This window comes from Staurois parvus, unplaced genomic scaffold (genome assembly GCF_062004578.1).
Source record: "Staurois parvus isolate SC_StPar_1 unplaced genomic scaffold, SC_StPar_1.0 ptg000397l, whole genome shotgun sequence".
Classification (NCBI taxonomy): domain Eukaryota; kingdom Metazoa; phylum Chordata; class Amphibia; order Anura; family Ranidae; genus Staurois; species Staurois parvus.
In genome coordinates this window covers 1,147,904-1,173,917 of record NW_028318193.1, presented here as the reverse complement: position 1 = coordinate 1,173,917, position 26,014 = coordinate 1,147,904, and the positions used below count along the sequence as shown (strand labels likewise).

The 26,014-nt window shown below is 38.0% G+C and overlaps 1 protein-coding gene across 50 annotated transcripts in view; it reads left to right on the top strand.

The window, feature by feature from the left end:
- The window catches only part of TRDN (triadin), a 974,263-nt gene that overhangs the window by 77,124 nt on the left and 871,125 nt on the right, over positions 1 to 26,014 (top strand). For 49 of the 50 annotated variants that reach the window (XM_089686429.1, XM_089686384.1, XM_089686382.1 and 46 more), the window contains exons 2-3: positions 3,437 to 3,646; positions 19,201 to 19,242. In XM_089686429.1, the coding sequence (XP_089542555.1) occupies positions 3,437 to 3,646; positions 19,201 to 19,242 (252 nt within the window). The remainder of the gene's footprint in view (positions 1 to 3,436; positions 3,647 to 19,200; positions 19,243 to 26,014) is intronic. The other variant, XM_089686398.1, reaches the window with a different exon arrangement.

The window sequence follows — 26,014 nt, the reverse complement described above, 5'->3', positions numbered from 1 at the left end:
TTTTAGGTAGAACCCCACGCACTCCCCCCCCCATTTTTGGGAGGTGGGGCTCCCCTTAGAAATCCTACCAGGCCTAATGGGTCTGGTAGGGCTTTAAGAGGGAGCCCCACTTACTTTATTTTTACATTTTATACTGTGGGGTCCCTCCTAACCTTCCTACCAGACCTAAAGGGTCTAGTATGGATTAAGGGGGGGGCACACTGTTTTGTTTTTTTCAATCTGTGCCCATCAGTGCCACCAGTCATTGCTTCCAGTCAGTGCCACATATCAGTGCAGCATCATCAGTGCCTCTTTATCAATGCCCACCAGTGCCACCTCATCAGTGCAGCCTATCAGTACCCATCAATGCCGTCCCATCAGTGCCCATCAGTGCTACCTATCGGTGCCCATCAGTGCTACTTATCAGTGCCCATCAGTGCAGCTTCATCAACCCACATCACTGAAGGAAAAAAAATCTGTTTGCAAAATGTTATAATAGAAACAAAGAAAACATTTTAGATTTTTTATCATTCAAAATTTTAGCTTTTTTAATTTATAGAGAAAAAAATAAAACTCCCAGAGGTGATTAAATACTACCAAAAGAAAACTCTATTTGTGTGAAAAAAAATGAAAAAAAAGGTTCATTTGAGTACAGTGTTGCATGACCACTCAATCGTCATTCAAAGCGCAACAGCGCTGAAAGCTGAAAATTGGTTTGGGCAGGAAGGGGGTAAAAGTGCTCAGTAGGCAAGTGATTAAGCAATGAAAAATGACTGCCCCTTTAAACATGTTTTTTATTGCCATTTAACTTGCATATAAGCCTTCAAAATGGGCACTTTTGAATTTACCAGTTCGAGTCCGATAGACTCAAAGTTTGCGGTCAAAATTTCATTAGGTTCGAACGCTTTTCTGGACAGTGTTTAGGCTTCCAATGGTTGGAGAGATGCAATAGAAAATGCATTTAGAAGCAGTAGGCTATGGGTATCATTTAGCTGATACTTCTTAATGTGATTGATTAAATATTGTGCAACCCGATTTACAGTTGAAGAAAAAACACATACTAGTGGCATGTATGTAACATGCCTGCCCTTCTTTCTTTTAACAATCAGAATGGAAATCATTGTTCCAGTAAAGGTTATCTATTAAATAATATTGTTGCTTTATGGAGGGTAAAGGGTGCTCTCCTTTCAGAAATTAGTATACACTAGATATTACCAGTTAAAGGTAGCTAAAGATTGACTGGTATTAGGTGCTTCATTTATCCTCAGTTCTATCAGCTGTATTTTCATTTCAAAATGTGAAAAGAAACCACTTACTTTAGCCAATAAAATATTGTCAGTGAGCTGAATTATCTTTTTATCACAAAGAATTGATTTCTTTGAACAGTGGTCATTAATTACTAAGAAAGCATGACAACTTTAATAATGCTGTAGTCTTTATTTTTTACTAACTAATGACTCGACATTTACTGTAGGTGGAAAAAGATTAATAAGGGTCATACTAGCAATATCAGTAAAAGGCATTTAAATTTGATTTCCTATAGTACATGTCAATGGTTCAACATTAGACAATAAGCCATCACCTACTTTTCTTGACAGTAATTAGGTACAGTTTTACCAGTGTGATGTGCTATATGTTATACAAGATATGAACGCTTAATTTTAATTGAGATCTGCCTTATGTCAATAAAATTATGGACACTCGTATGATAAAAGAAACTGGGATTTGTTCCTTGTCTGTTCCTTTCATAGATTCATATTGATTTATTTACAATGTACATTTGATGTTGCTAAATTTATGTGCTCCTCTCATGGAATTTTATTACCTGTGCCACTGGTTTTGATTATTAATGGAAAACTCTATTTTACTTAAAGAAAGATATGATATGTATAATTTGTATAGTAGTCATTTTGTAGTTTTGCATTCAAAAATTACCTTTTACATTTCATTCTGCATCTGTGTTTCTAAAACTGTCAAAAAAATTTAAAAGGATAGTTCATTGCAAGGTGACAACCTGAAGACATTTCTGTAAAGAAATAGTACAGTTTTTTTAATTTTTGTCATGGTTATAACAGATGTGATCCACTAATTACACCAACTAAGGCAGGACTTAGTTTACATCTATCAGAATCCTGGTATTTCCCTTCATAATTCACCAGTGATACCTCTATACACATTGAGGCAGTATTTTCTGACTTTGGAGTCTATGTATAATAACTTTACTGAGCATAAAATAATAATAAACTGAAAAATCTTCATGTGGGTAAAAATATTATATTGGCTATTTTACCTAGAGTGGAAAATGCAATTACAGTAGGCAGTATTTGTTGCATGGTATTACCAAGACAGGACCTCAATGTGGGGAAAGGCTAGAGCCTCTGTCAGGATTTGGAATTCTATCCAACAGGGAGAAATAAAGTAGAGAGGGTAAAAGTTAAAAGATCTGAGTGTTTTTATTGCTGTGCCTTCCTGTCCTGATAACAACTACACACAACATTTCTTGTGCAGGTGCTAAAGGACGTGAGGAAGTCTCTCCCCAATGAAGCCACAGGGAAAAACAACATTTTTTTTTCCACTTTGGATATAGTAAGGGAGGGCTATACACCTGTCAGTTTTTTTGTGCCCAATTGTGGAGATTTCCCTTCACGTTCTGTCTCATAACCAAAACAGGAAGTGAGAGAAAATTCCTCCAAAGTGAGAAAATCCCTGGTTGTCACCAGAACTAGTGTTCCCATTGGAAGATTTCCCCACTATTCTTGATCTGGGGACAGGCAAACATTTAAGCTGTTCTTTTACTATAACGTTTCATTTTCTGTTATAAAGGTAAATAGGACAAATACAGAGGGTGCATTTCTTTAATGGGGAAGAGGCAGAAATGAAATCTCACCACTCTTTCCAAAACTTAAAAAAAAACGTTTTGCTTTAGTTATACGTTAACATGACTATCATACAGAATTTAATTTCCCAACTTGGTGACAAACCTTTCTTGACTCTACCTGTTCACACAGAAAGAAGTCGGTTTTTTAAGAAGAAAAAAAGGCTTTAAGTAGTTAAATATCTATTTCATACAAAAAAGAATCCATAACTGTATGATATTAATGTTCATGAATCAAATGTTTTTATTATTCACAAAAGTAGCAAATGCAGTTAACATACAGCTTAGAAAATTAACCTTTTTGTCTCTAAAAGAGAACCTCTGCTTTCTGCAGCTAGCAGTACCAGGCTGATGTATGTATAGTGGATAAACTTCATTGAGTAGCGTAATGGAAATGAACGGTTTTCCAGGAATAGACTAGAAAAGAACACAGCGGGTTTTTTTACGAGTGTAACATAACATTACCTTTCATGAGTTCTTGCAAAGCGTGTACTGATTTTTAGGTTCTGATTTTTCTTTTCAAATATTGTACTTTGTCCAAGTCACATTCTGTGCTGCTAACACTGTTGATTTGTCATGTAGGTCGAACATCCACCACCACTACCACGGTTTTAGATGGCAAAAATGGATCCATTCACAAACCACCAATCAAGATGACAAAATCAGTTTCTCAGGACCTCAAGACAACATTCAGCTCCCCAGCGGCATGGCTTCTTGTTGTTGCCCTTATTGTGACTTGGTCAGCAGTGGCCATTGTAATTTTTGATTTAGTGGACTACAAAAGTTTTTCAGGTAGGAATGGGTTTTTCTGGTAATCTAATGCAGGATTAAAAATTAAAATTGCCCTCCTGTAAGTGTTTGTCATTCAGCTTTGTACAGCATTATGCTCTTTGTAGATTATCCAGCCTTCTCCTTTTTAGTGTTGTCTCCTGGTAAAAATGATAATAAAAATGTATTGTATGTAAAGAAGTATATCTTATATGGTCATAATGGGAGGGGGACCGATAGTGGGATTAAACCACACCAGATTCCAGGGCTAGAATATGGGCCAAAGGGTTTTAAAAATAGGGGGGGGGGGGTGAGTGAGGGAAGTTGGGGAGGGGTAACTGGGGGGATGGAGGATGGGTGGTAAAGGTCACTCTGAAGATATTTTCTTGTTCCAAACTTTACACATACGCGCTCCTTTAAGTTGTTATACGGACAGAGGAGAGAGTTAGTAGTAGGAATGAATGTGAGTAATTTAATGACATATAATGTGAAAGGTCTGTACACTCTGACTAAAAGGCAAAATATCCTCAGGGAAATTCTTCAACGTTCCATTAATGTAGTGTTTTTGCAAGAGATGCATCTATTGCAGGATACAAATGTTAAGCTAAATAATATCCAATGTAGTATTATGCGCACTCACCAGTTAAATGTGCAAAAGGGGTAGCAATTGCACTAGTAAAAAATGTAGGATTTATTATAAAAGATAGATTGGTGGATCCAGCAGATCCTTTTTTTTTTTTTTTTTTTGAAAGTGAAATTGCAAGGAATAGAATGTACATTAGCAAACATTTATTGCCCTAAGAACTCAATGGTATATCTGGAGGGAAAACGTTTAGACTTTAAAAAGGGTCATTTGATTGTGGCAGGAGATTTTAATTTCTGCATGGACCCTTGGATGGATACTTCATCATGGGATCATGGGCACAGAGACGGAGGTAAACATCTAAAGTCAGTTAAAAAAATGCTACATTAGTGTCAACTGATGGACTTGTGGAGAATTAAAACATCCAAGAGACAGAGAATATACCTTCTTTTCTCCAGCGCACAGGATGTAGTCAAGATTAGACTACATAATGACAGAACACAGGTAAATTCCAAAACTGAGGTAATGTCACTATCAGACCATACACCTGTCACAATCTGATTAAGGTTGGGAGGGGAATAGAATAGAAGTAGCATGTGGAGATTAAACAAGATGCTTATGCAGGAAGTTGAGATGGAGAAAAAAATAAAGAAGGAATTAGAGCAATATTTTACACTCAATGAGATGGAAGAGGTATCCATTGCTACAATCTGGGAGCACATAAGATATACATTAGAGGAATCCTAATTTCAATATGGGCCAAAAAAAAGAAACGAGGAAAGAAAATAAGACTATTAACTGAGGAACTACATGACCTAGAACAACTACATAAGGAGAAAATAGAAATAGAGATACAACAGAAAATAACTTAAAAAAGAGAAGAGTTAAAAGATTTAATGGAATATGAAATAAGAGTCTTTACTATGGTAGCAAAAGAGATATCAGTGGGGGAAAAGAGCAGGAAAATATTTAATGAGAAAGCTAAGGGAAAGGAAATCGATAAATTATAAAGATAAATTTAAAGATGAGAATGGAGAAATGGTATATTCAACCACTGATATCGCTAAAACGTTTCAAAATACTCTAATAAATTATATGAAATAAAATCTAAGAAACCAAAAGAAGGGAAAAAGGCAGGTATATTTAAAGGAGGCCGGACTACCTAGACTAGAGGAAGAGAGATTAGTAGCCTTAGATAAATCTATATCGCAGGAGGAAATTATGCAGCATTAAAGAGTACAGCTGCAGGAAGGAGCCCTGGACCAAATGGATACACGTTGAGATATTATAGAAAATTCAAAGAACAATTTGTGCCTAAGATGTGTATGTACATGAATGCATTAGGAGAGGGAATGGAAATGAGAGGAGCTGCAGCCATATATTACAATCATACCGAAAGAGGGGAAAGACCTGTCCAAATGTGCAAGTTATAAACCCATATCCATATTAACCTCTCTGGCGGTATTCCCGAGTGTAGCTCGGGGTAAAATTTCAGTACCAAGAGGGTAACCCCGAGCTACACTCGGGCTTACCATGCGGTGTTGCTCAGGGAGTTCCTGCAGCGCTTACTTTGTCCTTCGCTCCTGCAATGTGTCCCCTGCAGAGTCCCAGGCCATCTCCTCCGGCCGATGCCGGCTTCCGTGTTCCGGTCCCCGTAACTTGGGATATACCGGGCGCCGGAACCGGCGGCAAATTTAAACATTTTAAAAAATTTAATTTTTTTCTAAACGAATATTACATAGTAAAACATTGCTGTTTCAAACCAATTCACATACATTTTGTCCCTACTGCTTTGTCCTGTGCCCTGCCTGCATTTTGACTGTTCTTTCTGCCTGGAAACTTAGAAAAGTCCATGGCGTCCAAAAAGTGTCCCTTTAGGTCAAAATCAGTTTTAGACCAGATAGAGAACAGCGATAGTAAATCAGAACCACTTGCAGAATTGAGTGATATTGATTCGTGGGGAAATTCGTCATCAGACACTGAAAACGATTCTGCGACTTTGCTCAGCGATGTGCGAACTTGGCGCTATATTTCAAATTTCAGTGTTTTTGCTTTGGTTATATTATTGAATTACATTTATTATATTATTACTTTGTACAATTATTTATTAAATTATAATTTATGATTTCGTATTTCAAGTTTTATCATACCCGGAATGTTTACTAGACTCTTGTTCAGACAGATTTCAGTGAGTTATTCCTAAAAATTACAGCTTACAATAAAAAAAATACATATTTCCATACAAAATAATGGTACCGCTTTCAGCACCAAAAATCTGAAATAATCATACAGCCAGGGAGGTTAAATATAGATACAAAATTATATGCAAAGGTTTTATCAAATAGGATAAGAGAGTTTGTCAGAGTGGATACATTTAGATCAGGTGGGCTTTATTCCAGGGAGGGAGGGAAGGGATAATGGATTAAGATCATTGTTTCTTCTTCACAAAAGTAAGAGAGAATCACCCAGTGTTCTGTCAATCAATGCTGAAAAAGCCTTTGATAGCATAGATTGGGGATTTATGATTGATATATTGGAATCATTAAGAAATGGACCTAAAATGGTACAATTGATAAAAATCTTATATAGTTTTTCATCAGCAGTGGTCAAGGTTAATGGTTCATTGTCACAGTTCTTCAAAATGTACAATGGAACAAGGCAGGGATGTCCATAGACGTAAAGGAAATTTCTATAGAAGACATGGAACATAAGGTAGCGGCATATGCAGACGACATGTTATTTTATATTGTAAACCCCAGAGTAACCTTACCCAACCTAATGAAAATGTTTAAATATTATTGAGAATTTGAAAATAAACCCCTCGAAGTCAGAGATAATAAATATTAATGTTCCGAAAACAGATATTACAGAAAGCTTTTCCCTTTGTATGGAGGGAAAAGGAATTGAGTTACTTAGGTGTAAAGTTAACCCCTTCCTAAAAAGAACATATATCAGATAAATTACATTCCATTAATAAATGAGTTAAAGGATGAATTAAGGAAAATATCATCTCAATCTCTCAAATTTCATATGCTCCCAATATATGTACGGCGTCATTCTTTGAGAACATAAAAAAGATGATACTTAAAAACATATGGGTAGATAAAAAACCAAGCGTTAACTACGAGGTATTGTGTAAAGATAGAATTAATGGGGGTTTAAATACACCGGATTTTAGGAGATATTATTGTGCGGTGTTGATTTCATGAATAGCAGATTGGATATATAATTCAAGGGGGAAAAGTTGGGTAATGATGGAAAGCACACAGAGTGAGGCACAATTAAATAACATTATCTGACTTCCACAACAGTTAAGATTTTTTTTCTGAAAATACAAGCACTTTAATACGGAATGTTTTCAGGGTATGGGATAGAATTCATAAACAAAGGGATGGGAGTACAACTCACTGTTAATACCACTGGGGGGAACAGAATTCTTCCCTCTGGGGGAAGAGAATATTGCAGGTAACTGGATAAAAGATAGAAATGCAAGTTTAAAAGATATCACTGATAAAGGGGAATTGTGCACTTTATTAGATTTAAAAAATAGGAAAAGTATTTTTTTATGTTGGATGAGTGGCATTTTTATCAATTAAGACATTTTGTTGCAGCCCTCCTGCAGCCACTATGGACGGTGGAAGACGTATCCATTTGAACAACTTTTTAGTCTGGATACAATGCGAAAACATGTTACCTCCTGCATATATAAGATCCTTACTGGCATACCTGGATCTGTCTCTCCACCGTTTTTGGGAAAAGTGGGAACAGGAGCTTGGAACAAAATTAAATGAACAAAAAAAATAAAAGAAAATCTTTAATTTAACACATGGTGTGGTGGATATGAATACAGTAGAAATTAATTATAAATGCTTAGTAAGATGGTATATTACACCTAGTGTGGCACACAATCAATGACCAGAGAGCTCACTTTATGTTGGAGGGGGTGTGGGATGAAAGGAACATTGGCACATAGATGGTGGGATTGTCCCAAAATACAGGAATTTTGTCAGGGAATAATACAACAAATACAGGATATAATGGGGATTAGTATATTGAAGGATCCTTCGGTCTCTTTGTTTTCTAATTCCGATTTCACGTTGAAACAATAAAAGAACATGATGATATTTTACTTAAACGCGGCAAAAGGATTTATGCCTAAAATCTGGCAGATTCAGGAAACCCTGAAAATAAAAGTTTAGATAAAGAGTGGAGTGTATATACAGGATGGAGGAACTATATCATATTGGAGAGGATAAAATCAAAAAATGGAAGAAAATTTGGGATAGATAGAAGGACTATAAAACATCCAAGAGATATTTAGAACTGATTGGAGTGTAAAGGAAGGGTAGAGACAAGATAGGAATGATGGTTCTTTTAGTTTTTGGTAGGTAGTGAAGGAGAGTGGAGTGATGTAGAAAGATGTTAGGAGTAAAATAGAGAAACATGAAGAAAGAGGAAATAGTAGGAGGTGACTGGTTGGGGGGAGGGTAGGAGAGAGGGGGAGGGATTATGTAAAATTTGTTATGGAAATTGGGTGATTTTATCATTTGGAAAAGTGTTGTATTTATAATATAAAATGAATAAAATCTAAGAAAAAAAATAATGGGGTGAAAGCAATCCTACTACCTAAAGCATTTTTTTCAGCTTTTTGTACACAACCAAGCTTGGCTGAAATGAATAGTTTATTGATATATGCCTGTTCTTCCATAATTTAGGGAGAAAGGCAGGCAATAGTCAATAGAGACATGAATTACTTTGTTTGGGGAACGGTCAAGCAACAACAACAATTTTGTATATAATCCCACAGCAATAGACTGCCTGTCCTTCCCCAAATCAGGACCATCCAAAAAAAGGTCAGAAATTGCTAAAAGGGGCATTGAAGGTGCTGCTACATGGATGTAATAGATATAGATTGCCTTGCTAATGTGACCCCTCCCTCCTCCTCTTTATTGTTCCCCTCCTCCACCCCCTCTTCCTTCTAGTCCTCCTTCCCTTCCTCCTTTATTTCTTCCTACCTCGTACTTCTATTTGATAATGGCAAGAGGAGAGACTCTCTTCTCTCATTTAGTTTTTCTCCATAAAGTCATCCCTGCCCTGGTCAATCAAACACTGGCTAGCATGCATACTGTAGCAAACTGGATACAAATAATGGCAGCTGGCAGGTGGGACCAAATTGGAATTTGTGGTGTCACCACATTTGCATGAAGACTCATTTCAATCCCACTTGTTCCGCAGCCTTTTCCTGTTATTCTTTCTCCCGGTACAAGGAGAAAAGGGAAGACAGAAGCAACACAATTCATCTTACAATCCTACATACAGTACATAGACTGCTCACCATTTGCTGTAGTGAAGCCTTAAAATTCAAAGCAGTTTTGCCAATACCCACCCCACCATCACTAATAACTTTCCCATGCCTGGTTTTTGCTGAAGCAGAAGAAAAAAAGTCTCAACTCTTCATATGCCCAGTGCCTGTATGCCACCTTCCATACCAGCGGGTGAAAACAACCCCCTTTCTCTAGTTCATGGCCTTGTGTCATGTATCTGGTTGTGGCCAAGCTGATGAGAGGGATTTCCCTTACATCTCCTGTCCTGTTTCTCCTGGAGGTGGTGACCAGATATAACAGGGCATGGAGAGGCATGGTTCCTTGTAGGAGATCCTGGCCGGAAGAACATTGCAGCAGGATTGGAGCCGTAGGCGGAATGGTGAGCTGGCTGATGCAAAGGCACAGCAGGTGCAGAACTGCAGGCATCAGGCAGTTTGTCAAGCAGGCAGATGTAGGAGGCACTGTAGCAGGCAGCAAGCAGGCTAGCAAGCAGGCAGATGCAGGATCTCAGGTGGTCAGGCAGGCAAGAGTTGGTATCAGCTGGGCAGCAATGGTGCAGAATCAGGAACCAAAACAGAGTCAGAGCCAGGCTGAGGTCCGTATCGGACGAGCAGAGAAGGTACCAAAACAGCAAGCAGAAGGCAGGGTCCGGTCACAAGCCAGAATCATCAACAAGGTATCAGGAACAAGCAGGGTTAAGACAAGCCATGTAATATAGGATCAGGTCATAAATGGTAGAAGCTGACAACCACGCAGCAATCCTCTGGTGTCTGGAGCCACTTTAAATAGGCACATGAGCGCCAAGTAGTCACGCTTATACTAATGTGCGTGAGTTAGGGCACATCTAGTTATCACTCAAGAATTATGAGTGTGCACAGATCTTTGTGCATGACGTGCATGTAATTTCCCTGACAACTTGGCAATGAGACATTAACATTTTCCTACCCACCGTCACAATTTTTTTTTTTTAATTAAAACGTTTTAACATTGTTTTCCTCATAACTTGCCCATGTCCAGGTAAAGCAAACAAGGGCAGGGATGATAAGTCTGTAACTAGAACACTTGCAAACATTCCAATGGACTGTTAAGTGTCAAAGATGTACCACTATCTGGAGGTGGCCCAATATGCACTTAAGGTACTGACTGCTAGCCTGGCCTGATGCACTTATCTTGTCAGGAAGGGCCTTCAGAGCACCGAGGGGGGGTGTTTGTAATTGAGAGATGACATTTAATAAGACAAATCAGACATGGATCATCAAGGACTACCAACAAAAAGTACTGTTACTGATAAAATGATTACATTTATTTTACATATGTTTAACCAAGAAAAACATTTTGTGGGTATCCAGGGATTTGAAGAAGGCCGGGTGTGCAGTGTTATGGGTGCATAGTGTTTTTACATTTTATTGATCACATGATGCAAAAAGACAGTGCTGAAAAAGACTGTCAGCAACAACAGTTTAATGCTCTCTAATAAACACAAGTTAAACATTATAATCTAAAAAACTGGTTGTGCACACAAACAGTGAACATACGGAAATGCACCCTAGTACTATATTTCAAAGAACTCAAGCATAGTTTGTTAACCACCTGCCATATAGTAAAATGACGGACGCAAGGTGCTTCTCTCGTTCTGGAAGGACGTCATATGACATCCTCCCATTCTCACCGCGCATGCGCGGCTCAGGGAGCACGCAGCACGGTGATCGGCGGTGCACTCTGTCCCTCTGACACAGCGTATTACCGATCACGGAAAGAGCCAAAGATGTCGGCTCGGTCATGTGATCAGTTGTGTCCAATCACAGCTGATCACATGTAAACAGGGAAATGCCGGTTATTGGCATTTCTCTCCTCTCGAGCTGTCACGCTGACAGCTCGAGAGGAGAGGAGAGCCGGTAATCGGCTTTCCGCGGAGGGGACATGTACACTGATCATCAGGGCACTGATGATCAGTATGCCCTGATGATCAGCGTAGCCCCAGCAGTGCCACCTGTCAGTGTCCATCAGTGCCAGCTCTCAGTGCTCATCAGTGCCTCGTGCCAGTGCCCATCAATGCCACATATCAGTGCCTACCAGTGCACATCAATACCACATACCAGTGCCCATCTGAGTTGCCTTTCAGAGTCACCCATCAGTGCCGCCTATCAGTGCCAGTCAGTGCCACATATCAATGCCATATATCAGTACCATGCAGCAGTGCTGCCTTTCAGTGCCCATCAGTGATGCCTGTCAATGCCCATCAGTGCCACCTATCAGTGTCCATCAGTGCAGTATATCAGTGCCCATCACTGCAGCCTCATTAGCGCACATCAGTGAAGGAGAAAAATCACTTACAAAATTTTATAACAAAAACAAAATTTTTTTTTTTTACAAAATTTTCAGTGGTTTTTGGTTTAAGAAAAAATAAACCCAGAGGAGATTAAATACCACCATAATAAAGCTCTATTAGTCACAAAAAAAGATAAACATTTCATATTGGTACAGTGTTGCATGACCGCGCAATTGTCACTCAAAGTGTGACAGTGCTGAAAGCTGGAAATTGGCCTGGGCAGGAAGGGGGTATAAGTGCCCTGTAGGCTAGCGGTTAAAGTAGATGTAAATCCAACCACTAAATCCCATTTACACTTTTAACATGATATCATTTCTAAAGCTTATTTTTATTTTAATGATTAGATTTAATGATAATAACAGCAGGGTATACTGATTTAACCACTTGCCCTCCAGAGGATTTACTCCCCCCCCCCCATTCCTAACCAGGCCATTTTTTGCATTACGGCACTGAGTTACTTTAACTGACAATTGTGCGGTCATGCAACGCTGCATCCCAATGATATTTATGACCTTTTTTCCCACAAATAGAACTTTCTTTCTATGGTATTTAATCGCCCGTGTGTTTTTTTCTATTTTTTGAGCTATAAAAAAAACTAAAATTTTGAGAAAAAAAAACTATATTTTTGACTTTTTAGCTATTAAACATGTCCAGTAAAAAAAAATTTAAAATGTCATCATAATTTTAGGCCAAAAATGTATTCTGCTACGTCTTTGCTAAAAAAAAAATCCCAATACGTGTAAATAATTGGTTTATGTGAAAGTTATAGCATTTACAAATAGCAGTGTATATATATACTGAGATTTTTTTAAATTTTGTATTTTTACAATCAGCAATCTTATAGCAGGATTTCGGCGGGCGTTCTAACACTAGGGGAACTGACTTGGTGTCACTGACATCCCCAGTGACACCAACACTGTAATCAGTGCTAATAAAAAGCACTGACACTGCAAAAATGGCACTGGGCAGGAAGAGGTTAACCTCCCTAGCGGTCTGCTTATGTCCATATTTCTGTGCTCAAAGCGATACATTTTTTTGCATGGAAATATGTATTTTTTTTTATTGTAGGCCTGTAATTTTTAGGAATAACTCACTGAAATCTGTTCGAACAAGAGTCTAGTAAACATTCCGGGAATGATAAAACTTGAAACACGAAATCATAAATTAAATCAAAAATTTAATAAATAATCATAAAAAATAATATAATAATAAATTTAATTCAATAATATAATCAAACCAAAAACACTGAAATTTGAAATATAGCGCCAAGTTCGCACATCACTGAGCAAAGTCACAAAATTGTTTTCAGTGTCTGATGACGAATTTCCCCACAAATCATTATCACTCAATTCTGCAAGTAGTTCTAATTTACTATCACTGTTCTCTAGCTGGTCTAAAACCGATTTTGACCTAAAAGGACGCTTTTTGGACGCCATGGACGTTTCTCAGTTTCCAGGCAGAAAGAACAGTAAAAATGCAGGCAGGGCACAGGACAAAGCACTCGGGACAAAATGTATGTGAAATGGTTTGAAACAGTAATGTTTTACTATGTGATTTTAGTGAATGTCACTTTTTGTCATTTTCAAATTTCCCATCGTTCCGTCCCCGTATGTCGCAGGGGATGGAACCTAGAAGACAGATGCTGGCATCCGCCGGAGGACAATACAGGGGACACTGCAGGAGGGAGATCGCGGGAGCGCAGGACAAGGTAAGAGAAGAACATCCCGGAGCAACGCTGCATGGTAAGCCCGAGTGTAGCTTGGGGTTACCGCTTGTGGTACTGAAACTTTACCCCGAGCTACACTCGAATACCGCCAGGGAGGCTACCATGTGGGGCGATCAAAAGGTTAACTGTGTGCTGTTTTGCTGTGTGTGTGTGCTTCACTGTAAGCACACTGCCTTGCATGGCTCTGCTATGCAGAGTCATGCAAAACAGTGTACAGGAGCTGACAGGGGAGAGAACTGTATTGTTTACATACTGTTCTCTCCCTCCATTGGTAATGCTCCTCGATCACTGAGTATCGGCGAGTAATCACCTGCCGGGACCGGATGATTGACAGCCGAGGCCGTGAATAGCTCCCCTTACCCTTCGGGTATCAAAATCACACACAAACACATCCCTACAATGTAATATAATGCCTTTCTGTGAGATTTTGAGTGTCCAACTATCCCAGGAGGCACTATGACTTCACCCACACCACTTGGAAGCTTCAGAAGCCAGGGCCAAGGCAAGTATTTTTTTTATGCTTTTTTAAATTGCCTTTGCAGGTAATTTGACCTTCAGGGATAAGAGGCTTTCAATAAAGTGTACCTTCCATGTTCATAGAAGGGCTCCTTTAAAGAAAAACACACATGTAGCTTGTTAGCACTGCATTGCATTTAGACAGAGATAGGTTGTAAATATGTTGTAGCAGCATTAAGATGTAACACAAGATGAAAAAAGGTAAAATCCTCTCCTCCCCTACCCCCATATTCTACACAATATAACTAGTCATGTATGCAAGGTTTAATGTACTGTATGAACAAGTGCATACAAAACACCAAAACTGTCAAACAATTGATGTCCTTGACTATATTATTATGTGATCACAATCAAAAACAAACTTTTAAATATTTTTCAAATATCTAAGAAGCATGTAAAAATAGCAACAAGCCAAATATATATTTTTATATTACTTAACTTAAAAATGATGCACAGTTGAAAATATTTTTAGCTGATTTCAGTACTGTAATAACTACTAGATTAAGAAAATACAATTGTTATCCATATCCTGATTAATCTACATTATCTTTCCTTGAGCTGAAGAATTGTAGTTTATTACTTCTATTCATGGAAAAAAGACTTCTGTCTCCCTAAAAAAATGACAGAAGGTTTAATTTCAGCACCAAATGTAATAAAGTTTCTGGCATTGTCATTGCTCTATTCATATGGAGATAATGAAATGTAAATTTATATTTAGTGTTCATTTTCATTTGTTTGCTACAAATACATGACTCTCGTTATTTGATTTCCTTCCCATACACCACGTTTTTAATTTGATAGTACTGTAGATATGGAAATAATGCAAACATAAATACAAATGTCATTTGTTTATATCATTAAACTTGCTACCAGTGTTTAATACAAATCTCTGAAATGGTCTGCGTGTAATTATTTGTTATTAGAATTCCTTTGAGAATAACTGGCAACCTTGAATATTTTAAATAACTGTAATTTTCTATTTATGGATAGCCTTTCTTTCCTGCAACCTATTTCTGAAGTTTCTGAGGATTTGTCAGACTGGCGGCAGAGTTGATTGGAGCCTAGTTTCAGCCAAAATTGTTTCTAGATTCAGTGGAAAAGGGTTAAAAACCCTTTGCTTTCTGTGACTAAGACTATCCCTTATGTCTTATCTAGTTTATGGTTGTCAGAGAGAATAGGAATTGGAGGAAAGTCTCCCAACAAAATTATTTTTACTTTTTATTTATTGCTGGTTGTATCACATTGTAGTTATTTCCACCTACTTTCTGCCAGGTAGTGGGAGGGATATATCCACACAGGGAACACTGACATTATTTAACAACTCTCTGAGGTTCTAACTCTTCACACAAAAAAAACTTAAAATATGTTTTTGAGGTGCCACATGGTCTCCATTACGGTGGCTAAAATGTGTCCACAAGCATCATCTCGCTGTTTCTGTGGTTGTGGCTGAGTAGGCACCATGTTTCATGTTTGGTGGCAGTGTCCTAAAGTAGCCAGATTTTGGATTAGACTCTTTAATTTTAAATACTCAGTAACATTGGTTAAAATTCAGAGAACATCAGAAATATCACTATTTTAGAAAATAGGTGGATATATTCCCTGAATTTTGAGAAAATGTAATATCTTTTATAATTTTAGAGGGCATAACTGCAATAGCTTGGAGCTGGAACCAGTGAGTGGTAGTGTTTGACTACATCAATTAAATTGGATCATAATTAATAACAAACTCTCTTGTACCCAATGAACATTTGACAAAACATGACATATTTGGATTCAGTAGTTATCTGTAAACTAGCATGGCTCTACATACACCATTCATTTTTCCTCTTAATCCAATTGCTTTCAGTACTTTCTCTTCTCTACCACCAGCTTTCTTCCCCCTCCCTGCCCATTTTCCCTCCTTTCTTTCCCTTCCTTTGCTTCATATGGCAACTATGCAATTAACACAAATTGTTTCATTGAGTAGGCACAGGCACCTGATATGTACTGACAACACAGACCATGTTGTTTATCATTTCACTTTAATAGCAACAGTTTTGTATATTGTCTTGTATTTTGGCCTTTCCTTGACACCATGAACTAACTGGAACGACTGGTTATACGGTTGTGTATATAGAGGTTTTCTATGTGTGTGTGTGTGTTTTATATTGGTTGAACTAGATGGACTTGTGTCTTTTTTCAACAGACTAACTATGTAATTATGTAACTTGTGGTTCAATGCTCTTCCGTGGAATGTTATATTTTGGTGCATACTATTGTACAGTGTTATTTGTTGGTGTGTAACTGCTCACAGTCCCCCATTGTGGGGCATTTCTAACATGCAACCTTAATAAAAAGATTGTGATTTAAAATAAACTTTGTGAATTACCCCTTGACTTAACTCAACATGTTTGCACAATTTAAATATTGGTGGCAATGTAGTATAGGGGAGCATTATGTGTGTCAAGGTAAAGGATCAGGGCTTGTCCAACAAATCAATTTTTCTATGTGTTCTTTACACATTTTGAACCTGTAAAAGTTAAGGTAATTTGTGCGACCTGTAAGATTTGAGCATATACATAAGGCTGCATGCAGCTCTCATCATGCTCACTTTCATGGTGGGCATCTCTAATAACACTTGCTTTACCAATATCTGCAAGTATGTTAATAACAGATTATGCTTCCTTAGTTAATTTTCAAATTTCATAATAATCTCCTCGTGTACACATATATGCAGCACACATTTATTTTTCACACCTATAGACTGACTTGTGGCATTCTCTATAATTCAGTCACTGAGGAATAGGCACTTTTGCTGCTTCCTAGTCTAGTCATGTAGATTATACCATAGATGCTTATATTGTTGAAAGCTTGTGGAGAGGCATATGGAGACGCAGGTTGCGAGGTTCTGAAATAATTTTGACTTGATAATGAAATGATATAAAATCGATCCTCATGTGTCTAGGCACTGTGTACTACAGTAGATAACATTTTCTTGTTCAAGACAGCCACCCTTAAGAGATAAATATCTATTTAGTCATACAAAGTAAATTATAAGTTCCTGCATAAAGGTGTGTGCATTGAACAAGTTCTTCACATACAGTATATAAGCAGGGGGTATCATATGGTCATGCTGTCACTTCAGCAAGACCACTGTTTTCATGGAACAGAGGCATTTGGCCATCATGAGGAAATTTGATTCACCTTTCAGCCTGTATGCTCTTATACAGACAAAATATAGCTGCAATGTTCTCAATAAAAGCATATGATAAAAAGTATTTTTCAGTGCCAATCATCCCTATGCAAAAAACAATGTTGAACAGCATAACCAAGTTGTAGATGCAGGCAATCATAAGCTAAATACCTATTGGCACAGCTATAGCGAAAGATGCCCATAAGGATCAAATCCACAAGGATCGCAAATCGATAAAAAATATATCACAGAAGCAACCTAAAGCAAGATGTCCCATTTGAATTAGAAGTATTTTATATCTCTTAAACAGCGTTGCAGCATTTATAGTCAGCTAGACATGACTTAAGTGTTCCAACAGGTAGTAAGTGTTTTGGATAAGGGATTTGACCTTATGATGTTGCTGGTGCCAAGGAATTGCAGAGCTTGTTGTGCACATGCCTCACATTCCATTTATTTAATTTCAATAGCACACAAAGGTATCAGTTGAACCAATTCAGTTTTGTTCTGTCAGCTACCACTGATTGTTTTAGTTTTCGGTCTTTTTGTTTCCAGCAAGCATTTTTTGATGAACAAATTGCACATTTTTAGGCTTATCTACTATTTGTTAACCTATTCTCTTCAAATGATGGCTCTAAGAAAACCTTAATTAAATTACAGTCTGCTGGAAAGAAGGCAAGATATAAAGTATTAACCATTTAACACGTTACCCATCAACCGTGTTTAATGTGCATGGTGCACTTCCACCGTAGCTGTGCTAAACAATATAAATAAATATTTATTATATGTCATTCCATGACAGTCTAACCCTATCACTATAGAAGGCTGGGCTCAATTTTATAGATTTTAATCTAAAGGCAACACAAAGGGTAAGTTACTTTACATTGTGTAACTAGTACACCTTGAGGTTTATTTATTAAAACTGGAGAGTGCATAATCTGGTGCAATTAGCATAGCAACCAATCAGCTTCCAGGTTTTATTTCCAAAGGTTCATTGAACAATGTGTAGTCAGATGCTGATTGGATACCATGTGCAGCTGCACCAGATTCTTAGTGCACCAGTTTTAGTATCTCTCTCTCTTTATATATATATAAATATATATATATATATATATATATTAACATTATTTATTTTTTATGTTTGTATTAGAGTTATTTAATGTTCAATAAAAGTAGAGGGGAAGAAAGACCTGTCCAAACTATCTTATCAGATTATGTTATGTGTAGCTATAACAGTTTTCTTTTAATTTTGGTTAGAGTGTGGAACTCTTTTAGAACTCTTTTCACCTTTACATTGCTGTCTCTGTCTGCGTTGGACAGATTTACCCTTTTTATTTGTCCTGGTGACTATAGTCACAAAAAATAGGTCAAATGTGATTGTCACCAATGACAAGTAAAGAAAAATGTTCTCACTTAGCAAACCATAATCTGCAGGAGTTTTAACCTACTATACTTCATCCAAAACTGAAAATATATGTTGTGGCTATACAGTATATACACTTCAACTGTTACTTTTAAAATGATTGACCAACAACTCAATTTTCCAATGCTTTAGATTTATAAATAACTACAACATTTTGTTACTAGATTATGAAGTGTCATGAGGTTTTCTTCTGAATTATGATTTGTAATTTGCATTTGTATGGCCGTTATTTGTATTTACTTATCAAATGGAATGCAATGTCCACTGCAATAATGCATGGCATTTATTACACCTCATCTTAAGCTGCTCTGAGCTACATCTCCCACAATTCCAAGCTAGCAAGTAGCTTGGTTTAATGGAAGATGTACATTAGCTTGACATATAGATATGCTTCTCTGTTGCTTCTCTATAGTACGTCTAGCTGAAGATTTTGCAGCAAAGTGCTAACATGTTTCCTTTATTTTTCCATTATCATCTTCATGAATGCTCCTGTCATCATCATCAATAGACCAGTATTCCCAGTACTGTGATGATCCCTGTTTACCACCTGGTAAAGATATTCTGCCTGCAGTGTTTCTGTTCTATTAACACAATGTGCTTTCACATATGGCTCTTTGTCATGATCTGGTACTGTACATCTGTTTATGCACTATGTACCAATCACTCAGGCTAAATTGATTCATAAACTAATGGCTTTTTCTGAGTGCTTTACTTTTAAAGCAGTAAATAAATATAATCAAAGTAGCATTCTAAAGTTGGTTTGCAAATAATTTTAAAGGCTCAGTCCACCCAAAACTGATGAGGTAGTTGCAAAAGGATACAGGTTGGCTTAATCACCTACTAGGTGAATATTAAAATAAACCTGCTATGGGGAAATATGGGAGCTGCCATTGATGATCTCCCTATAAATTTTCTAGTTCACACCAAAAAGACTGTATACCTTTTGCCAGTACCATGCCCTATGTATTAGTCCATCCCATCTGACACTTCCAGAGATCATCAATAAAAGAACATGCAAGTAAAAACTGAAGTAACATGTTCAATGCAAATTATTAGGTAAAGTTCACAGTGCTAGTTCCCAATGCATTCTCCATGAAAATGCTATTTGACTGGTTGTCTTGCACACTCACTCAAGATTACTATACAGATCAAGAAAGTCAAAGTAAGTGGTATTTAGGTGCTAGAAAATTGTTCATACTTATCATCCTTGTTGATAGGAAAAACAACTCCAATAAATTAAAGGTCTGCATTACAATGATTATATTAATTTTTTGCTTGGTCTCTGAGTTGTTAAAGTGGAAGTAAAGTCGTTTTTTCTACAGGTAAGCCTTTAATAAGGCTTACCTGTAGGTACTGTAAATATCTCTTAAACGTGCACTGTTTAGAAGGTGTTTACTTTATCAGCATCAGTAATGTTGTGGCATGCCATCCATTGAGAGAGCCATGCCGTGGCTGAGACTCCTGCACGCATGTGCAAGAATTACGTCATTGTGGCTCGGCCAGTCAAATGGCCGCAGCCCATGAACCCGAAAGGAAGACCTGGTTATGATGGAATCCTCAGGAGCCATGATTGCTCTCTGCTGGAGTTCTTTGTTTTCAGGTAAGTCTTTCATAATGTGCAATGCATAATAGCACATTATGCTCTTACCTTGCAGGGAGAACATTATTTAGATCTATTTTTTGTGGTTTACTACCGCTTTAAATATTTTTCAGCATTTCCTAAAAAATCTTTACTACAATGTTGCTAGTTTAACACAGCACTAAAGTCAGAGTAGTAAAGCAAAATATGTCAACATGACAGTCAGGCAACTAGCATTGTCAGGAGAGGCCAGAATAAGAACTTTCAAGTTTCTTTCATGTCAAGTTTAATTTAAATAACAGTTTTGGATGGCCTGACTCTGAACAGTGTAATATTGGACTGAACTGTGTAATTAATATTGTGGTTTGTTTGCATGCTGCTGTGGACTGCCAAGACTTACATTCTAAAATAAAATGTCATATGTCGAACTGCTTAAGTGATTGGATGGCACATTAAATTGTGTAAAAACCTCAGATGACCATTTATGGTTCTGTCAGTAGCAGTTGGTCAAAATAATTTGTTTACTGTCTTAATAGTGTTTTCCACTAGATGACAGGTTTTTTTTTTTTCCTTTTTCCTCTTTCAGCTTTAGATTTCTCTGTACATGTATTTATGTTTATGTTAGATTTATTTCATTCAAAGATACTAGCTATCCCTGCTGCTATCCATGTCTATGTCCTCATGCATTTCATGCATTTAGCTACTGTGCATGGGACTGTGATTTTGTATGGATGGAAGGCACAGATGCAGCATCCAGTCCTGCTGCTGGCAGCCTGTAAAACTCTGAGAGGCTGAAAGCTGCTGTAGCTGGATGGTGTAGTATACTGTGTATGTAGGTTTAAATAAATATATTGAGTATCAAATATGCATAAAAGATGACAATTGTATATTTTGAAAGACACTCATATCTTTTTTGTGTGTGGTCAATGAAACCAAATCAAAGGCATCGGATCTCATTCTCCCAAAAATGTCACTCTTCCAGACTGAAAATACCCTTAACTTGCAATAACAAACAACTTGCTTATTTGGGTGTCCACCTGACTTACGATGGGCTTTATAAGGTCAAATATCTTCCATTTGTTATGCAAACTAAAATCTCTCCTGGCTGAATGGGATATCATCCAATATCTCGGCTTGGTAGAGTGGCAGCTATCAAAATGACATATCTCTCCAAGATATTCTATTACTTTCGAGTCCTGCCAGTGTCCGTTCCCTCCTCCATACCTGGCTCTTTACAATGCCAAACAACCTCCTTAGTATGACACTACATTAAACCTCACCTAAGTAGATTGATTTTCACTGAGAGAAAACTTTTAGGAGGTCTCAGTTTACTGCATCTTTTGAAATGTTTTCAAGCAGCTCAACTTGCTAAAGCTAAATTCTATGCTTAGTCTGAAACCCTCATTTGGGTGACCCTTGAAGCCATAGACTGTGACCCCATTAGGGTCAGCAATGTCGTTTGGCTTTATCCTTCACACAGAAGCCACCTTTTTTAACTCTATTATGAAATTCTATTATGAATTAAAGGTTTGGGATGCAGGTAAATATTCTGCTACTCTTCAGTCACCCAACAAGCCCCTCATAGCTTTCACTAATAACCCCGTGTTTCCTTTAAGCCTTTCTATGCCTTTGTTCTTTAAATAATGCATTATCAGGAATCTTACTCTGGTAAGACATACATTTACTAAAGATGGGGTTAAACGGTTCTTGCTCTTACAACAAGAGAAGGAATTCCCACAATGAGAACTCTTTACCTGCAAATTAAGCATTTTCTACAATCTAACATTGGTTACGTACATGGTCTCAGGATACGTATCACTTTTGAATCCAAATGAGATCCACATGCACCAGGTCTGATTTCTCTTTTATATTTTATGCTACAGTCATCCTCTTCCCAACAACTCTCCTCTTACAGTCAAAAATGGTCATCAGACTAGACTTGGATATACACAACTGGAGTCAAACACGGGAGACTTTTTAATCCTGTTCCACTAATGTTTTCGTGGTCGAGGACAACTTTAAGGTCCTGAGAAGACATACCTAGTTCCTTCTTGTATGGCTCACTATGTTCAGGACTAGTCTACTCAGTGTTTTTGGGGGTGTGGCCAAGTGGGGACCTTTCTTCATGCGTGGTGGACCTGCCTTGCCTTGTAAAGCACAAGAGCAGGAAAGATGCTTTCCAGTTGATTTCCAAATTTGTGGATTCCCCAGTTCCTTTCTTAGCCCTAGCCCTCTAAATGTAAAACCTCCAGGCATTTCTGAACACAGCTTTACAATATTGCAGTTTTTACAGCAGCTAAAAAGACAATTGCTAAGACCTGGAAAAAACACACTTCTTTGGAGAAACCAAATCCAGAATCAACTCTGTTATTTTCCACAACAAAATAGAGGAAAAACTTCATGATATAATGGAAAAATTTCTTTCCACCCATGGACACATTTTTTTACTGCAAGATTTGATCTAATCCTCTTGACTTTCCAGTGGGGTGCAGGTCCAATGTTGCTCAATTATTGGCGCTGTCTTTTTCCCTATTCCCTACCCTACACCTTTCTCCTTTCCTTGTCACTTTACTATTGCTTTCTTTTATTTCCCTTCCCACCTTTACTTCTATTTCACGATTTGTGTGTCTACTGATCTACCATATTTGTATGATGATTCAGTAACTCTCCTGAACAAATTGAAAATTGCATCACCTGTACTGTTTTTGCCTTCAACGCTTTGAAAAGATAGCATTGCTCTCACAATGCCTCTTATGTTTCTGTATGTTAAAAATATTAAAATCAGTAAAAAGTTTTGACAGAAAAGTCACTGATCATCCCTTAGTTTTAGTTTGCCTAATAGGGGCTGGTAGCTTAATCACTTGCCTACCGGGCACTTTTACCCCCTTCTTGCCCAGGACAATTTTCAGCTTTCAATACTGTTGCAGTTTGAATGACAATTGTGCAGTAATGCTCCACTGTACCCATGTAAAAATTTTATAATTTTTCACAAAAATAGAGCTTTCTTTTGGTTGTATTTATATTCAACTCTTTTTTTTATTGTTTTAAATAAACAAGGAAAACAAGGTACACAGAACCTGGACATCCTCAGGTTTACAATAAAATATGCATAAACATACGCACAAATAAGAAAGGCGTACAGGTATGGTAATAGTTATTGCTATATGAACCCAAGGGGGGGGGAGTGGAGGGGTATGGTGTGGGGGGGGGGGATGTAGGGGGAAATAGAAAAAAAAGAGAGGAAAAAGGGGGGGGGGGAAACAGTAGTCACAGTTTGTAATGTTAAACAGTAGTGAAAACCAATCAAGTTAGCAACTTTATATCATTATACTGAATATTGTTCTTCAAAAAGGTAAGTGCTATCAAACTTTAATTGAACATTTAAGGTGTAGTGCCCATAGGTGCCAGGCTTTGTAAAATGTTTGATATTATGAATGGGATAGGGAGAATCTCCTTTCCATATCACATTAAAAATTTAGAGTGGTCACTACTTTAGTTAGAGGGGGGAATCTATAGTTTTCCGTAGGCCAGTAATATTGCTCTTGGCTGCATGAAGGAGGTGGATTATTATTGTGCGTGATTCTGGGGAGAATTTGTCAATACCAATGTGATCGCTAGGTCACGGTTTGGAGGGGTTGTAGTGCCTGAAATTTCTGATATTAGTTTGAATATATTATTCTAAAAGGATCTAATGCACATGCATGACCACATAATGTGGTATAGAGACCCAACTTCTCCACATTGTCTCCAGCACTGTGGTGAAGTTGTTGGGTATATTTTATTAAGTTTGAATGGGGTTAGATACCATTGGTGTAAAGGTTTGATGTAGGATTCCCAGTGTGTAGCACAACAGGATGCCTTGTAAGTCAAGGTAAAGGTTCTCTGCCAAGTTTGGTCAGAGATTGTATGAGATAGTGTGTTTTCCCAGTTGGACAATGATGTTGTTTTAAACTTGTGATTGGCTTCTATTATGAGGGCGTAGAAGAGGGATATACCTTTACCTGGGTATTGGGTCTTAGTTAGATACTGGTAAATTGGAGCTGGGAGGGTGGTGTAGTGTGGGATATTGTTAGATTTCAGACAATGTACCATTCTAAGATAAGTAAATTCATTTTTGGAAGATAGTGACTATTTCTGTTGAAGTATGTTGAAAGGGACCAATCTTTGGTGGGCAAAGAGATTGGAAATGAGGGGTGTATCCTTCTGTTCCCAAATCAGTTAGGATGATGTCCAGAATTAAGGTGGCTAGAGCTTTGAGATGGATATAACTTTTTGTGGTATTTAATCATTTGATTTTTTGCTAAACAAACAAAAAAATGTTTTTCTTTGTTTCTATTATAAAATTTTGTAAACAGGTAATTTTTCTCCTTCACTGATCTGCGCAGATGAGGCTGCACTTATGGTCACTGATAGACAGCACTGATGAGGCGGCACTGATGAACAGCACTGATATGCACTGATAGGCTGTACTGATGAGACGGCACTGATGGGAATGGATGAGGAGGCACTGATAGGCACTAATAGGCAGCACTGAAGGACACTGATAGGTGGCAGAATTGATGGGCACTGACTGGCAGCACTGATGGGCACTGATTGGCAGCACTTCTGGGCACTCATTGGCAATGATAGGCAGCACTGATGGGCACTGTTGGGGCTGTACTGAGAATCAAGGCAGTACCCTGATTATCAGTGTAGATGTCTCCTTTCACACTGGCCAGTTATTGGCAGTAATTTCCTCATGCTGGGACAGCATGAGGAAAGTGCTGCTGATAACCGGCAAGTGTGTTAACATTGTGATCAGTTGCCATTGGATGCAGCTTATTATTATTATTATTATTATACAGTATTTATAAAGCCCCAATAGTTCGCTCAGCGCTGTACATTACAAAGGGGACAGAACAATAACAATACAATGCAAAACATGAGGGGATTGAGGGCCTTGCTCTTTTGAGTTTACAATCTAGGAGGGGAGGGGATGGTGGCATAGCAGGAGATAGCTGTGGGGGATGGAGTGGTAGGAAGAGTGGAGGAGGTCGGCAAGTTAGCAGGGGGTGGGGTAGGCTTCCCTGAAGAGATGGGTTTTCAGGGTGTGCCTAAAGGAGAGGAGAGTAGGTGATAATCTGATGGGTTGGGGCAGGGCGTTCCAGAGGAAGGGTGACACCCTGGAGAAGTCCTGGAGGCGGGCATGGTAAATGGTAAACGGTCGCTGTGATTGGCCCTTTACAGTGACATGTGATCAGCTGTGTCCAAAGGTCAGCAAGTAGTTAAAAGCTGCTGAAAGATACAGTAGATAGACCCCCTACTCAGTATGCCTATCCAGTGCTGCCTTCTCTTAGAAATATTATTTTAACAAAACAGGCTGGTATATGTGCAGTCTGTGGACAGAAAATTTTCAGAAAGAGATATATATGGTTTGCCCAATGCATAAACCTAAGGGAGCCTGGGGGCTGCCATTGTCTTATCAGAATTCCCTGCCCCCTGTTAATGTTATAAGAACACCACTGTTTATACAGAGCAGGAAAACTAGAATGGACAAGATTACCTAGGGTTTAAGCTATTTCACAACCAGTGCCAGAACAAAGTCATCCTGTACCCTAGGCTAGAATGCCAAACTTTGCCCTCTTTCTCTCTAATATGAGTGCCCTATCATTTCTGTAGCTAGAACACCATTCATAGCTGCCACTGAGCTTGTCTTTGCATCACTGCAAAGCTCCAGGTCTGTAAATTGGGTTTCATGCGGACC